This window comes from Amphibalanus amphitrite, unplaced genomic scaffold, assembly GCF_019059575.1.
Source record: "Amphibalanus amphitrite isolate SeventyFive unplaced genomic scaffold, NRLGWU_Aamphi_draft 000414F_arrow, whole genome shotgun sequence".
Lineage (NCBI taxonomy): Eukaryota > Metazoa > Arthropoda > Thecostraca > Balanomorpha > Balanidae > Amphibalanus > Amphibalanus amphitrite.
This window is the reverse complement of record NW_024881908.1, coordinates 40,958-56,874: the sequence shown is the minus strand read 5'-3', so window position 1 is coordinate 56,874 and position 15,917 is coordinate 40,958. Positions and strand designations below refer to the sequence as shown.

The following is a 15,917-nucleotide window of genomic DNA, read 5'->3' as shown; positions in this document are numbered from 1 at the left end:
TGGATTTGCTCCATCATAGCACTTAGGCATAATGTAAAAATGTAAATATAGGATTAGGTGCTAGCTAAAACCAAATATACGCTCATTTTTTTGCATAAGGTAAATATAGTTCGTTTTTTTCAAAAGGACGCTGGCTCAAAGTGCAATATCGATACTCTCACGTGAGTTTTGGCAGCTTCAGTGTCTGGCCAAGAATTTCTTACCGAAAAAATAATCGATTTCAAATTGCGCACGGTAAGTAGCTGGAAATTGTTTCTTAAAAATAAACATACTATGATGACGTCACTGGTGACAGCAGGCACCCAAATGTCCGTGCAATGGGACAAGTGTCAACGAATTTGGGTGAAACTTAGTTTTTCACTGTTGCCGAGCTTATAATCGAGTAAGCGGTTCCGTCCATGATAGTTGTAAGTTACATTGCAACACATGTTCGACAGTATGACGTCACCACTGTTCTCATATATGGTTCCAAAACGCACATATGGAAATTATCGGGAAGAAATCACATGTTAAAATTAGTCGACGTTCGATTTTCTCAGGTTCAGTTTTTGCTCGTTTTGGCGGCTAAAACACGTGCTTGTTCGAAAAACATACTTGGAGCCGCGTGTTTCTTTTTTTCCAACCAAAGGAAGGCGCTATACCCGAAGATGCTTCTTGGTAAACAAACCAAACAAAAACAAACATAACCTAACCTCACCTGACCTAACCTACAACCTACAAACCTACAACCTACAACCTAACCTACAACCTAACCTACAGACCTACAACCTACAAACCTACAACCTACAAACCTACAACCTAACCTACAACGCGCCAAAAAGTTCGGCGGGGATCGAACCCTAGTTATTAGATCACGAGGCGAGTGTGCTCACCACTACACCACGCAACCAGCTGGCCGGTGAGAGGTGTAAGTCACTTTTCAATGACGCAATGGGATATTCTCCGTATAGCGCCTTCCTTTGGGTGGAAAAAAGAATTACGCCTTGGCAGACTTGTAAGCGATTCAACTCTGATTGAATCGATTCTTATGAATCGCTTGAAAATGCCGACTCACTGTGATTGAGTCGGTTGAATCACCGCTTGTCACCATATGAGTTGTGATTGAATCGGTCACACATGGCAACTACAAGTGATTGAGTCGGCAACTCATGTATTCAAGTTGATTGAATCAACAAAATGATTCAATCAGCATGTACTGGAAATTGAAGCTATGACCATATTTAGTACTACATTATGTAGAAATATACCTATGTGGCATTTGCATCATAGACACACACAATGCACTGCAATATTTTTAGGTATTTTGTCAGTATTATAAATGCGCACCGCTATCATAATTGAAAAAAACATAGAAATTTTGTTTAAAGTTTTTGATCAAACTGTAAACACAAAATTATACATATATGTCAATGCATGAAGATGAAAAAATGCATGTTTTTTTCCATTGCCCTAAAATCAGTATAGTAATCAAGTTAACAATAGCAGTAAGCAGGCGCACATTGCTCAACACACATGTTTAAGATATCATGTTAATCTTTATATTTTCAATACCCTGTTTCATCAGGACATTTGTGAGCAGGCAAAGCATATTGATGAATACACAATGCATTTTCACATTATAATTTGGTAACCTTAGTTACTGATTTGATTTTGGGCTAAGGGTCACAAATTGCTTGATCTAACCCATGGTCTTCTAACCAGGGATGCGGAGCCGGAGCCGGAGCCGGAGCCGGAGCCGCCGGAGCCGGCATATTTTGCCCGGAGCCGGAGCCGGAGCCAGAGCCGTGAAACAATATAGCCCGGAGCTGGAGCCGGAGCCGGAGCCGTCAAAAAAGGGGGCGACTCCGGCTCCTTTTCTTAAGAGGAAACGATTATTTACCAAGTTCGGTTTGACAGTACAAGGCGTAAAACAATGTGGTATTCAAAATAGCCTTGTTATAGGTACAAATACAGAAGCAACGTGTACCAATCCCATCACCTTTCTTCCACCCGTATTTAATTGATCGCATAGGGGATGCACTGAGTAGAAGCCGGAGCCGGAGCCGCCGGAGCCGGATCATTTTACTCGGAGCCGGAGCCAGAGCCGGAGCCGCCATGACATTTCACCCGGAGCCGGAGCCGGAGCCGGAGCCGATTTTTTTCTCCGGAGCCGGAGCCGGAGCCGGAGCCGTCTGAAATTTCCACGGCTCCGCATCCCTGCTTCTAACTCACCTTACATTTCCCAGCAGAATCAGCGTTTACCTATCAACATAAATAATTGGAATACCTTGGCTTACGAGCATTAATGGATCTGTCACATACTGCCGTGGCTCTCATTTACACAAAAGTAAAGATACAATGGCGAAAAGTAGATACATACCCTACTGTACCCTACTAGGTATTAAAAACTCAACCACCTTCACTTCACCTCCACTATCACCCAAAAACTATTGTTTTCATAGCTGAGCAAACAATCTTGATCCGTTTGATGTTCTTCGCCTTCTAATTTTGAGGACCGCTAACAGTTTTGCATTCGATGCTAAATTTGGATTTGAGATTTGCCAGACTGCTCGCAATATTTGCCCCATGCAAACCACGCAGAATATGCTTTTATGTCGCAGCTGCGTCAATATACGCTGCAACTACCTAGTACTGGGTTCGATAATTTTTTCTTTAATAGATTGGACAGAATAAAAAACTGTTTTACACTTACACGCATACATAAATATGCTTAATTGAATCTAAAAATATAAACTATGCATTTTATATAGGTCTGCTGCTGAATAAAAGATGGCTGCCCACTTAGCGCATGCGTGTAAAGTCCTAGCTACACTATGCGTTTTCTGCGTGTTTTTTTGCGAGTTTGCGTGTTTTGCGTATATTATATAAAACTTAATAAAGCCTTTATGATAATTAAAAGTTTTTATAAAAAATATAACAAAAACGTAATATCGTTTCTTTCTAGAACCATATTACGCAAATCATGCAAACTCGCAAAAGCAAAAAACGCACGCAAAAAACGCATAGTGTAGCCAGGCCATTACTAAGCTCCGCCTCGTATGAAGTTTGGTGTCGTGGGGGGCTTGGAATTGTTTTTTGTCCTTGAAGATATGGATGGTTGAGGTAGTTTTATCATGAGAACATTCAAATTTATATTACGTAACTATTGAATAGCTTCGTAAGTGTCCATAATCCGTAGTCTTGATACCTAGTAACGAAAACCTGTAGCGCGCCGAAAATGTCTAGTCCTGTGTAATACTTTACCGGCTTTACCACTGCTTCATAAAGTATCAATCAATATTTTTTGATATGGCTGATCACCAGCTATTTTAGTTTGGGTATCACAGTTGATTTGCAAATTTTGGTCCTTTTCGAAGATGCTGATAATAATATGTTGTAGTGTAGTGTTCTGTGAAATTTTGCATACCTATGTTTCCTTTTGCAAGCGTCAGGCAGATGAATAAATTTATAAGTCCTCTGGTAGCTTCATTTGTAACAGAACTTGTGTATTCTGTACTTAAATTATCATCTTTACACCATATTTATATCAATACCTACAATTTTGTTGAGTTCAGTATAGACTTAGTACTTTTCTATGTTTTTTGGTATTCTCCCAGTGTATTTGATTGGTATCAGTTTGGTATCAGTTTCCAAAAATTTCTTAAATTGATATCACATATGTATATATTATATATAACATGTTGATTGAATCGCGTTGAGCTGAATCATGAGTTGAGTCATTCCCTGAATCACTGATAATGGGATGAGTCGCGATTGAGTTGAATCACAAGGTCCATGAGTCGTGATTGAATCGCTTGGAAAATCAGACTGTTTGATTGAGTTATGATTGAATCGGTCATTTCATCAAGTGAGTCGTGATTGAATTGATTGAATTTTTTTGAATCGCTTACAAGTCTGCGCCTTGGAGCCAGCGTCCTTTTGAAAAAAAACGAACTATAGTTTCCGAGAAAAACGCACGTGAAATTTCGCTAAATCGATTTAGACGTGTCATGGAAACGTAGTGATTATCACTGCGCGTTCTTGCGTTACCAAATTTATTACTTTCCTTCTTTTCTACTCAACCCGCGTCGCTAATTACCCTTCGCGACTCGTCTTTCTCTGTCCCACTGCATCTGCTCCCCCCCCCCCCCCTGCGGTGACCTCTCGCCGTCCCTGCGCGCCCGTCTATCGGCCGGGGCTGGCACACCTACCTCAGTGCGTGCCGTCTACCGGTGCCGGGCGGACGTGACTCTCCCCCTCCGTCGACACCGACACCGACGACGACGGCGACGACGAGGAGGCGGCGACGACGTGCCAGGTACGGTCCCGCCGGCGGCCGTGAGGGCCGAGCCGGGTTGAGAGCGGAGAGGGGCTTGTAGATGAGGGATGAGCGAGGGTGGCGATGAGAGGAAGTCAGGTATATACGTACTCTCAGGGTGACTGCGGAAAGGGTATAAGTGGATGAAGGGACGAGCCAGGGGCAGAGCCGAGAGGGCAGCGTCTCTGTCGATAAGGGCCGAGGCAGGGTGAGAAGGAAGAGGGCGTCGGCCGGTGAGGTACGAGCCAGGGTGAGAGGGAAGAGGGTGCCGATGAGGGACGAGTCTGGGTGAGGGCAGAGAGCAGCTCCTCCAGGGCAGATGGGTGCGCTCACTGTTCGGCCTCCGTCGCTCTGCCTTCTCCCCTCGGCACCGATGATAAAGTACGGCCATCGACTAGACACAGACGGTGCCTGACTTTTGGTACGGCCATATCCACGATTAGCAGGACCATTAGCCCGCGCCCTGGTGGGGTCTGTTTATAACGCGACCTGGTGGGGGGGGGGCTATTTTTTGCCCCCCCCCTCGTATCTCCGAAACTACTGGACGGATCCAAAAATTCAAACGGCGTTCGAAAGGCCTGTCAAATTTGTCGAGGGAAACCAAATTTCATTGACCTCGGGGTCACCGATGACGTCACAGGTCAGGTCAAAGATGAAATGTTTCACCGTTCACGGGTCTTCTAGGGAATGCGCTATAACACCGAGAAAAACGCATTTTGTCGGGAATCAGCGATAGGGCGTCAGTTGCCTAGTAGATATGTTGCTGTTAGAGGTCACTGGTCATACCAGGTCAGGTCACAGGTCAGGTCACCAAAGGTCACCAAGGGTCACCACATGAACCCAACTTTACTAAGGTTATGCGATGCATGTTTTATGGCCAGTTTTTCATTTCCAACTCAATGGTGTTGGTTATAAGACCATCAGGTACGGTTTAGGTCACTTTCTGGTGGAGGTCAGGTCAAGGTCAGGTCAAAAAAGGTCAAATTTCAAAGTTGATATTTTTGCATAAAATGTGTATTGATTCGATGCAGCTCGTCACGGGGAGTCTAATGGTGGTCTTTGTTTTGCGCTACGAGGTCTAGAATTGCTGAAAATTGAGTTTGAAAATTTGACGTCATCAATTTTGAACATTTTTTCGCTATAACTTGGCCAAAAAAAGAGGTATCGATCTCAAATTTGGTATGTAGATAGAAGGCGGTAAGGACTATCACATATATTCCGGTTTTTCCGAAATTCAGAAAACTTTTTGGATTTTTTGGCTATTATATTCAAAAAATCTATTTTTTGATTTTTGGGGGTCAAAATCCAAAAATTTAAAAAATCCGAGATAGCAGTTTTGTAGCCCTGTTCATTCTACAGCTTTTCTGTCTGTATCATTTTTCTGTATTTGCAAAGCTATAGGCCTGACAGCTCTTCCCGCGAAACCCTTTTTTGGGTCGAAAACGGCAGAACATGACGTCACTCTGACGTCATTTCCGGCCAACCTATCATAGCCTTTGGAAAAATTTTTGGTCACAATGTGTAAAATTGATGTCCGGGAGGGTACTGAAAGTTTGGTGACGATCGGCGCAGTGGTTCTGGAGATATATCGAAAAGTCTGGAGGGGGGGGCAAAAAATAGCCCCCCACCAGGTCGCGGGTTAGCAGGTTCATTCAGCGTGCTTTTTATATATTTTATTTGTCAGCACACGCATTGAAATGGAACGCATAATTTCGTTACTAAATATGCCCATCAGACGTTAGGAGACTAAGAAGAGCTGATCATCTTTCCCCTTTGTTTATAGGCACATCCCCCCCCCAAAAGGCATCAAAAAACGGCCGGCAAAACAATATAAGCCTTATGTCCAAGAAAATCATTTGAAGTATGTCCAGCCCACAGATGCACATTATTCGCTCGGATTTAGCAGGGCTGGTAAAAATGGTTTTGGTGGCTCTGACCAAATTTTCGGCCATGAAAAGTGGCTCCTAACACGCGTAACAGAAGAGGCTTAAAAGTGCGGTGAACAACGTCCTTTTTCAGGAACACCTTAAACATCATCAGTAACTATTTTAGTTTTACTTATAGCTCACTGATGTATCCTGATTTTAGGACATCGCCTGGTGTCAAACACAGCAAAAGAATGTAGGTAGGTATATAATTTCTTCTACTTTTGTTTAAGCTGGTTGGTGACAGAAATGTAAGGCACAAATGCATGTAAGGCAATGAATGTTGTTGACAAAAAATATAATACTGACTCACCAACAGAGGAAATTTCATCATCTCACCCACTAGCATAGATCTTCCGCAGGCTGGTCATTGTCTGCATCATCTGAGATACACATGATTGACGATGTCCTAGGCTGAGAACTGAAACACAAAGGCACTATAAGTGAAATTCTTATATTAATTTTAGTTACAAAATGCCTGAAATATAAATAAGGATTGCTTATATAAGCATATTTTGAGTATGACGTAACAAAAAGAAAAACATGCAGAAGAGGAACATATCTTAATCTTCAAAATTTAATTTGATTTTGTAACAAATATGCTAACCATTACTGGGTTGGTTGGCAAATAAATGAGTATCTTTAGCCACTTGAGTTAGGCATCCGTATGCATCTTCAAAATAAAAACAAGCGCCATATTTATGTTTAGCTCCACAGCTTGACCAGCTTAAAATATTGAGGTAGGTGGTCTATGATATTGCTATGAGATGTACTATACAGAAAAGGAGCAACTTCAAATCCAAACGAACAACAACCAACATACCATGAAATGTACAGTTTGCCCGTGCCGCAACCAGCCGCAACCCTGCATGCCCTGCATTGATAAAAATGAAAAGGCCACTTGAATATCATTATTTGTGTTCTAAACTAGTCGGTAATACAGTGAACCGCCAATGGTAGAAGGCTCTGTGGCTCCCCGTTCCCTCAACACTAGGTCCTCATCAACTAGTGATGTCAATTACGGAAAATCGGAATACCGATACCAAACCAAATACCAACCAAAACCACGGAAAAATACCGAAACCAAACCAACTTGGGAAAATGAGGGAAATACCAACTTTTTACCGATTTCGTAGCCTCTTATATATTAGTGAGGGTTTATGATACCAACAAAATACCAAACACATTATGATTGAAATACCAAATACCAAGTTGGTATCGGTTTGGTATCGGTATACCAAAAAGTTGGTATCCGATTGACATCTCTATCATCAACTGATAAAAGTTACGGAGCCCTATTCTCCGTAGTGTTAAAGCTGGAAATCGACTGATGGCTCTTCGACTGATGAATGCTGACGCTGTTCGCGGTAAGAATTTACAGCTATTCTGAATAGGCTACCAGCTTTGTATTTTGTAGACAAACATTGCGCATAAGACCTCATTGGGAAATTGAATGCTGCTACTAATTTAATATTTGTGCTCAGGCATCTTGTATTTAAAGGTTTGTCGTAGAAATAAAAGGAAAATATGAAACAAAACTTAACAGTTATCCTGCACATGCATACTTGCGTTGAAACGCTTATTTCTGGCTCCCTAAATAGCTTGTACAGCTATTGTTCTGGCTCCGATATTATCAGCAAATCGGCGCTTTTTACCAGCCCTGGGATTTAGTTAGGGCTGCTGGTTTAAATGAGCAATTTCAAATGAAACGTTTGATACCGGAACTATTTTCAAAAATGATATTTAACCTCAGCTAACTTTGCTATTTTATGCAATTTAATCCAAAACACCGACTTTGATAAAATGATTTTAAAAGATTGTTAAAAATATCTGCTTTTTTGAAAAATTATTTCTCTGAAAATTAAATAATGACGATATAGAACAGGTATTTTTGCTGTTTAAAAGCAGACATTGGTGCGTCACTTATTCGTTCATTTTCCGTGCATCCTGCTAAAACGTTACGGCGCTAGTTCAATATGTCTAGTTTTAACGACACAGATGAAAAGTCGTGATTATGATACCCGGCAGGCTTACCGCCCCGCATGGCCCAGGCACGCAGCCCGTGACGTGTCTCACGAACGCACCAATTAAAGTCAATCCCGGCGTCCGGCGTCCTCAGATTCCCTCATTCTTCTTCAGAACAACTTTCAAACGATTGGACTTAGGAGTCTCTCCTCATAAACGACCGACATTTCGACTTTTCGGGACAGCTCCGTGTGCCTGCTAAGTTCTCGATCAGGCTCCTAAAACAAGACTCCGGATGACAGCTGGTATGGGCCTGGCGAGGTGACACACGAACGGTGGGCACAGCGGTCGGTGGGCACAGCAGAGAGGGCCGTAATGACGCGTCAGGGGGCAGATCAATCTTGGGCAGATCCCTTTGACGGCTCAGCGCTTCAGTTTCCACTACGGGAGATGTCCGAGCCAATGGGAAGGCTGTGTGGCTTGTGGTGCCTCTTCATCTTTGTGTGACTGACAACAGGGCTCCATGCCGTGAGACGTCAGGGTGCCGCACAAGGTAAGGTAACGTCAGGACGTCGTCCCATGAAACCAGTAACGTCAGGGTGACGTTTCGTGTGATGTCAGGGCGTCACTTCGTGTGACGTCCGCTGGCGTCTTCCAAAATCTTGCCCCGACACCTTGGCACCGACAATCGACATGCGTCCTGCCAGCCATGCGATGATGCTATGTTCTTTGTAGACTCGACAATATGCAAAGGTTATGCGCTGATGCATTATGCTGATTTATAAATACCATTAGCCACACTAGCTCCGTAATGCAATACCCGTCTGCCCGCCTTTCGTTTGGCGTAATCCGGGTCGCACATATTTGCAATGTGATCAGGGCAGATTTCGCGGTTTTTGCTGTATGTCACTGACGTCACTTCGTTAGTTAATCACCAGATGGCTTAATAGTGAGGTCTAAATCACTTACCGCGGGTGCTAGGTGTCAGAAATGCGTGCAACTAAAGACAATTATTACTAGGACCACCCATACATTGTTATGTAAGTGTATGCTGAAATAGGGCTCTGGTTTACGTTGCCCCTTTTATTTAACCCTCGCCGGACCTATTGGTTTTCTATATACGCGCCGGCCGGGGGGGGGGGGCAGGGGAGGGCGGGTACGAACCCCCTCGCCGTTTCTCCCCTAATTATAGAGCTAGAGCGTCGAGGAAAACCGAGCGTGTGCGCCGTTACGAGAAGCAGAGATTGATACCCCATTTCAAGGTCCTAGGTCAACCGGTGACCTCTGAGGTCAGGTCAAGTGCCCCAAGGTACGGTTCAGTTTTTGGTGAATAACTTCGCAAAAAACGGCCGCAGCGCTGCGATTTTGGCAGCATCGTGTTCGCCTCGCTCAGGCGCGTCGAATGATATACTTGTTGTTCGGGTCAGGTCTACTTGGGGTGTTGAGTTGACCTCGGGTCACAGTCAGGTCAGCGCCCCAGGTCACGAAATTGGTCGCAGGAGGTCATGTCGCATATCATTCGATTCGACAGGTCTTCTTGAGGTCATTGGTAGCTTTCCTGACTCGTTAGCTGTATTTGAGCGGGATTTATTGACGAAAAACTGAAAGACCCTAATGACGTCATAGATGGCTCACGCAAGGTCAACATTGCAAAAGTGACGCATCAAACCTTGCAAGGAGTGCATGAAATCACAATTCGATGTGCTTGAGATAGTTGGAGACCGTTCCCGTCGCCAGAATAGCAGCTCTCATTTTTCCAACATTGACTTATAATGGTGATGTCACGAAAATGACGTTTATGACCTTTAGGAAAAATCTGAGATACACAACCTGTGACTTGTGAGACTCCTTATGGATGCTAGGTCCTGCAAGTTTCATTTCCCAGTTGAAAGCTCCTCTGGCAGTGAGGGCGTTGCAAAGTTGCGACATCAGAAAACCGTGCAGAGGTTCACTTATGACGTCATAGGTCAGTGACCTGACCTGACCCGAAAATGCGGTTGACGTCGGAAGATCCGGCGTGAATCAAAGGTTAGGTATGCTAAGTTTCAGCTCTTTATCGGCAGCTTGTTCGGAGCTATCGCGAAAAAAAAACCTATGGGGGGGTCCGTCCTCCTCGCCCGGCGAGGGTTAAAAGAACTAACCAATTTTGCATAAACTTTCGACTGTCGCTGTCAAAATAAAATGCACATTTCGCTTTCATCTATAGCTTACTGTACTGCTTATTATTCATTATGCAGCTGTCGGATAATTATTTTATTAAATGTGTGTTCATCTCAGCCAAACGTGATCCCGTCTAGAAACATCAATAATAATGATAATAATAATAAGACGCTTTTGGTCGTATTACCCATTTTTTTTGTACCACCAATGCTGATACGCGACTTGTGACCACATAAACAATCACTTATCTGGAATAACGCTAATATTTGTGATCCAGTTTCCAAGTTAAAGTAAGTTTTTTTTCCTATTTCCGCTGTAGCACATGTCAAGTACATATCAGGACTCAGGTAGAACTGTATTTGTCAGATTGCGTCAGACTTCGCCGGGCTATCACACTTTGGCCTTTGATAGACTCCACGGTCGGAGTGTTATCCTATTAAAAATTTTGGGAGACGTCCATAATGATTTTCTCTCGCCCATCGTCGCTTTGACACTAAGACGGTGTTGGTCCAAGACCTGGCTAGTCCTAAGACCTAAGACTAGGCAGTTTCTTCCCCGCCTGATGGAGAACAGAGGTCTTAGAAACCTAATTACCGCTAGACCAGGGTCTAATCATCCTGAGCTCTGATCACGATATGACGTCCTATCGATCTGACGTGGCCTTTGACAGACATCTGGGGGCTGTCACCCACATACCGAATGATCAACTGTACGACTTTCGTACTATGTTTAGTTCTTCTTAGCTTCGGTATTCAGTGAGCTTCATTGCGACATCATCGATCGTTTATTGGTGAATGTGACGTCATTGATTTTGGGCGTTGAACCGGGAGGAGGCGGTGACCTGATTGAATATTGACCTGAGAGCTAACTCCGTTGGAGGGTGAACGAATATGCGGTTGGTCGAAGTAGGCAGAAAGCCGCTGTCGCATGGATGCACGAGCTTAATACTGAGGGTGCAGGCTCTTCACAGCACCGAGTTTATAGCGACCAGACTACACGTATGCCATTTATGCGATTTGATATCTATATGTATGTACATATTTGGATTTGTTTGGTTGAGTTTCAGGTCCATACCATTACGCCAAATTGTTGTTAACCCTCGCCGGCCGAGGGGGTGGGGGGCAGGTGCCGCCCCCATAGTTTTTTTTTGCGATAGCTCCGAACACGCTGGCGATAGAGAGCTGAAACTTAACATACCTGACCTTTGATTCAACCCGGATCTTTTGACACCAACCGCATTTTCGGGTTAGGTCAGGTCACTGACCTATGACGTCAGAAGTGAACCTCTGCACGGTCTCCAGATGTCACATATTCGCAACGCCCTCACTGCCAAAGGAGCTTTCACAGAGAAATGAAACTTGCAGGATCTAGTATACATTACGAGTCTCACAACTTTTATTTCTCGGATTTTTCCTAAAGTTCATATGAGGTCAGTTCATTTTCGTGACCTTAACATTAGGTATAAGTCAATGGGGAAAAATGAAAACTGCTATTCTGGCGCCGAGAACGATCTCCAACTATCTCGAGTGCACACAGAATCGTGATTTTCGGTGACTCCGATTCCGGCTCGGGTTTCTAAAATCGACTCCGACTCCGACTCCGACTCCGGTCACAACTGTCGACTCCGACCGACTCCGACTCCGACTCCGGCTCCGACTCCGCAGCCCTGCCTGAAAGCTTGCGACCAGTATACGCAAGCTTGCCTTACAATATAAAACCATTATCATCCACCATTGTAGGAGTAAGATAAACTTCCGGTCCAGGCTCCTTGCTCCGGGCAGTCACTGTCAGTAATACACGCGTCTAATCCCTCTCTATAACGCTCCCTTTTCTGTGTGTTTTCAGTGATGAGGACGTGACGTCATCGGCGGCCGGGGCGTGACGTCACCACTGGGCGGCGGCCGCGGGGCATGTGGGTCGGTCCGGTATGCGTCTGCCGCTCGGGGGCCGTCTGACGCTGCCGCCGCTGGTCCTGGTGCTGGTGCTGGTGGTGGTGGTGCTGAGGTCGGACTGTGCTGCTGGTGCGGGCCGCGGCAGGCGGCAACTCACTGTGCTTGGTCTGTTCGACATGGACGCGGCCCGGTGCCGGCGGGCGTGCGGCCGGGCGCCTCATGAGGGTCACTCGGACCTGGCGGCCGTGCAGCTGGCGGTGCAGCATGTCAACCGGCGGCGACTGGTGCCCGGCTATCGGCTGCGGCTCATCACCAACAACACCCAGGTATTGTTCGTAGCGGGTCACCAACAACTCACGGGTATATCTATTCTCCATGCAGTGGTCACGAGCAGCTCACGGGTCTCCAGTAATGTCCCCATAACTCACCAGCACACGCAGGCATTTTCTGGCAGGTCATCAATAACGTACGGGTTGTGTCCCCAGGAGGTTACCCGGTACAGCTGCGGCAGCTATAGTTCATCACACTCGGGTGCTGAACATTTACCAGAACACAGAAGTGCTATTCGCACAGACCACCAACATGCTACCACCAGTCGGTTTTTACAGGTGATCAATAGACTGATTAATCTCCGGTTTCCGGTTAGTCCCACATAATCAGCGCCATTGCTAGGTCAAAGGCGAATTCCTAGAAATCCGCAAATACCTCACTCCGGGTCTGGAACGAGTCCGAGACAAATCAGTGTGTAGGGGGCGGGGAAGGAGAGTGGACCGCGACCTTTGAAGCGGAACCCCGGGGATGCCACGCCGAGCTAATCTCTCAATCAATCTAACTTCTGTGCCGCTGTGACTCCTGACATTTATGTAGTGGCACTGGCTACCACAGACTTTGGTGTTACATTCGGGTAATTGCCGGTCAGAGTTTGGATCTCAGACATTAGTGGCTATGACTGATTGAGGAACAGCGCAACCTGCATTGGTTGTCAGCTTGCCCATGTAACACTATCGTGAAGGCGAAGGCAACTAACGATGATCTTTTGTGTGTTTGAATGACAGTTTGTAATGACGGTGCGTAATGATGTGTTATGATGGGTTACAATGACATTATTCTAGAAACATCTATATCAATGCCCGTCGCTCAACGCTCGCGACCACCAACCACGGCAAAGTGTCACTACTCGCCCGTTTCCTCCCGCCTCACATCTCTACCGCCGCCGCCCACCGCTGCACTGGCCCACCGCTCTGGCCCTCCACCCGCCGCCCACCGCCCACTGGCCTCCGCCCACCGCCGCGCCGCCCACCACCTCCCATCTCTACCGCTGCCTGTCCCTCCGCCCACCGCCGCGCCGCCCACCACCTCCCATCTCTACCGCTGCCTGTCCCTCCGCCCACCGCCGCCCCGGCCGCCGTGGCCGCCGCGATCCACAGGAAATGGAGGTGATTAGCTGGAATACAGCAGCTAATGGGAGGCGGCTGGTGACAGCGGCGGCCGTCGGCCACGGCCGTGTCCCCACTCACACCGCCCGCTGGCCGGGCGGGGCCGTCGCGGCGGGGGAGATGGGTCGGGGTCGTCGCGGCAGGGGGAGACGGGTCGGGGCCGTCGCGGCGGGGGAGACGGGTCGGGGTCGTCGCGGGTCGGGGCAATCCCTGCGGGGAGACGGGGTTGGCGTTTCCTGCTGGGAATACAAGAGGAGGAGATGGTTCAGAGAAAAGGAAAGGATGATAAAAAACACGGTTTGAAAGCGTTTAGGGGTGCCGCTAGATATTCGAGAATGCCGGTAGCCAGATGGAAACTCGAGGATGTCAGTGGCACAGAGAGACGCGAGTCCCTCCGATAGGTACCGGATAAGATACAGAGTCTGCAGAGAGACCTCGCCACCTGCCCCACATAGACCCAAAGTAGGTAATTGTGGTTGAGCTGTGATAGCTGGTAGCCAATCGACAGCGACATGAATGTCACGCGAATAAGATGCTCCGTCCGGTACTGCAGACTGAATGTGTCTATCTATCTGAGAGATGTCCTAGCCCGCGCCCCGTAGGGCTACCGGCGGACCCTACCACCCGTAGGGGGGGGGGGGGGGGCCGTTTCGGCCCCCCCCTAAGATCTCGGAAAGTTACCGGCCGATTTTCAAAATTCAAACGGCGTTCGATAGCCCCACCCGGGAACTACCTTGTGACCAAATTTCATTGACCTAGGTCAAACCGATGACGTCACAGGTCAGGTCAAAGGTCAGATTTTCACCGTTCACAGGTGTAACAAATGTAAAAAGTAAATAAACAATTTCTTCTTCTGTGATAGTCTGTTTGGGGACCTCTTGTTTCAGCCGTATAACCAACACGGTTTTTCTTTTCTTCAAGTTTGTATTGCAAATTTGACGACAGAATCCAAAAGTAATAAACAGTCGGCCGAGACTTTGAATAACGATACGTCAGGCCGCTACGGCGGTTGGCTTTCGAATGAACCTTTCACAGCTACTGCTCGGCGTTCGGCGTCGGCCGCTATATTCAAACGTCATACACACACGTCATACATATAGATGTACGTCATATCATAGCACCAATCAGAAGCGGGCGAGGACAGGCGTCGCAGGTGAGGAGTGAGGACCATATAAGGGTATTGTAAGTGGGCGAGGGGGCTGGGCAGTAAGTAGGTACAGAGGGAGGTGGAGGACGGGGTAGGAACGAATTTCGTTACAACAGGCATTTCAAGAAATGTGTTGTGAAATCGAGTTAATTGGTAATTTATTGAAAACCATCGATGGTACATTGTTCGTCAAACACATACTTTGCTATCTGAGGTCACTGATACCAGGTCAGGTCACAGCGAGGTCAGGTCACCGGGGTCACAATATGAAAGTGTCGTGTGATACATGTTTTATGGTCCATTTTACATGACAAATGCGATTATGTGGGCTAGGCAGCCTTTGGGGCCAGCCTAGGTCACGTTTTGGTGAAGGTCAGGTCAAGGTCAGGTCAAATAAGGTCAAATTTCAAAGTTGATATTTTTGCATAAAATGGGTATCGATTCGATGCAGCTCGTCACGGGGAGTCTAATGGTGGTCTTTGTTTTGCTCTACGAGGTCTAGAACTGCCAAAAATTGAGTTTGAAAATTTGACGTCATCAATTTTGAACAGTTTTTTCGCTATAACTTGGCCAAAAAACGAGGTATCGATCTGAAATTCGGTATGTAGATAGAAGACGGTAGGTACTATCACATATATTCCGGTTTTTTTGAAACTCAAAAAACTTTTTGGATTTTTTGGCTAGTATATCCAAAAAAATGTTTTTTTGATTTTTGGGGTTCAAAACTCAAAAATTTCAAAAATCCGAGATAGCAGTTTTGTAGCCCTGTCAATTCTACACCTTTTATGTCTTGATCACTTTTCTGTATCTTCAAAGCTGTAGGCCTGACAGGTCTTCTCGCGAAGGTCTTTTTTCGGTCGAAAATGACAGAACATGACGTCATTCTGACGTCATTTGTGGCCAACCTATCATAGCCTCTGGAAAATTTTGGTCACAATGTGTAAAATTGATGCCCGGAGGGGTCCTGAAAGTTTGGTGGCGATATCTGAAGCGGTTTAGGAGATATCGACCGAAAAGGACAGGGGGGGCCGTTTCGGCCCCCCCCCCTACGGGGCGCGGGCTAGATGTATTATGCTCTCGTTCTGTGTTGTTCAA

At 46.1% G+C, this 15,917-nt stretch overlaps 1 protein-coding gene across 1 annotated transcript in view; it reads left to right on the top strand.

The window, feature by feature from the left end:
- Positions 1–12,201: 12,201 nt before the first annotated feature.
- The window catches only part of LOC122390887 (gamma-aminobutyric acid type B receptor subunit 2-like), a 43,217-nt gene continuing 39,501 nt past the window's right edge, over positions 12,202–15,917 (top strand). Inside the window, exon 1 of the mRNA XM_043384316.1 lies at positions 12,202–12,565. Within this exon, the coding sequence (XP_043240251.1) occupies positions 12,275–12,565 (291 nt within the window). The 5' untranslated portion in view covers positions 12,202–12,274. The remainder of the gene's footprint in view (positions 12,566–15,917) is intronic.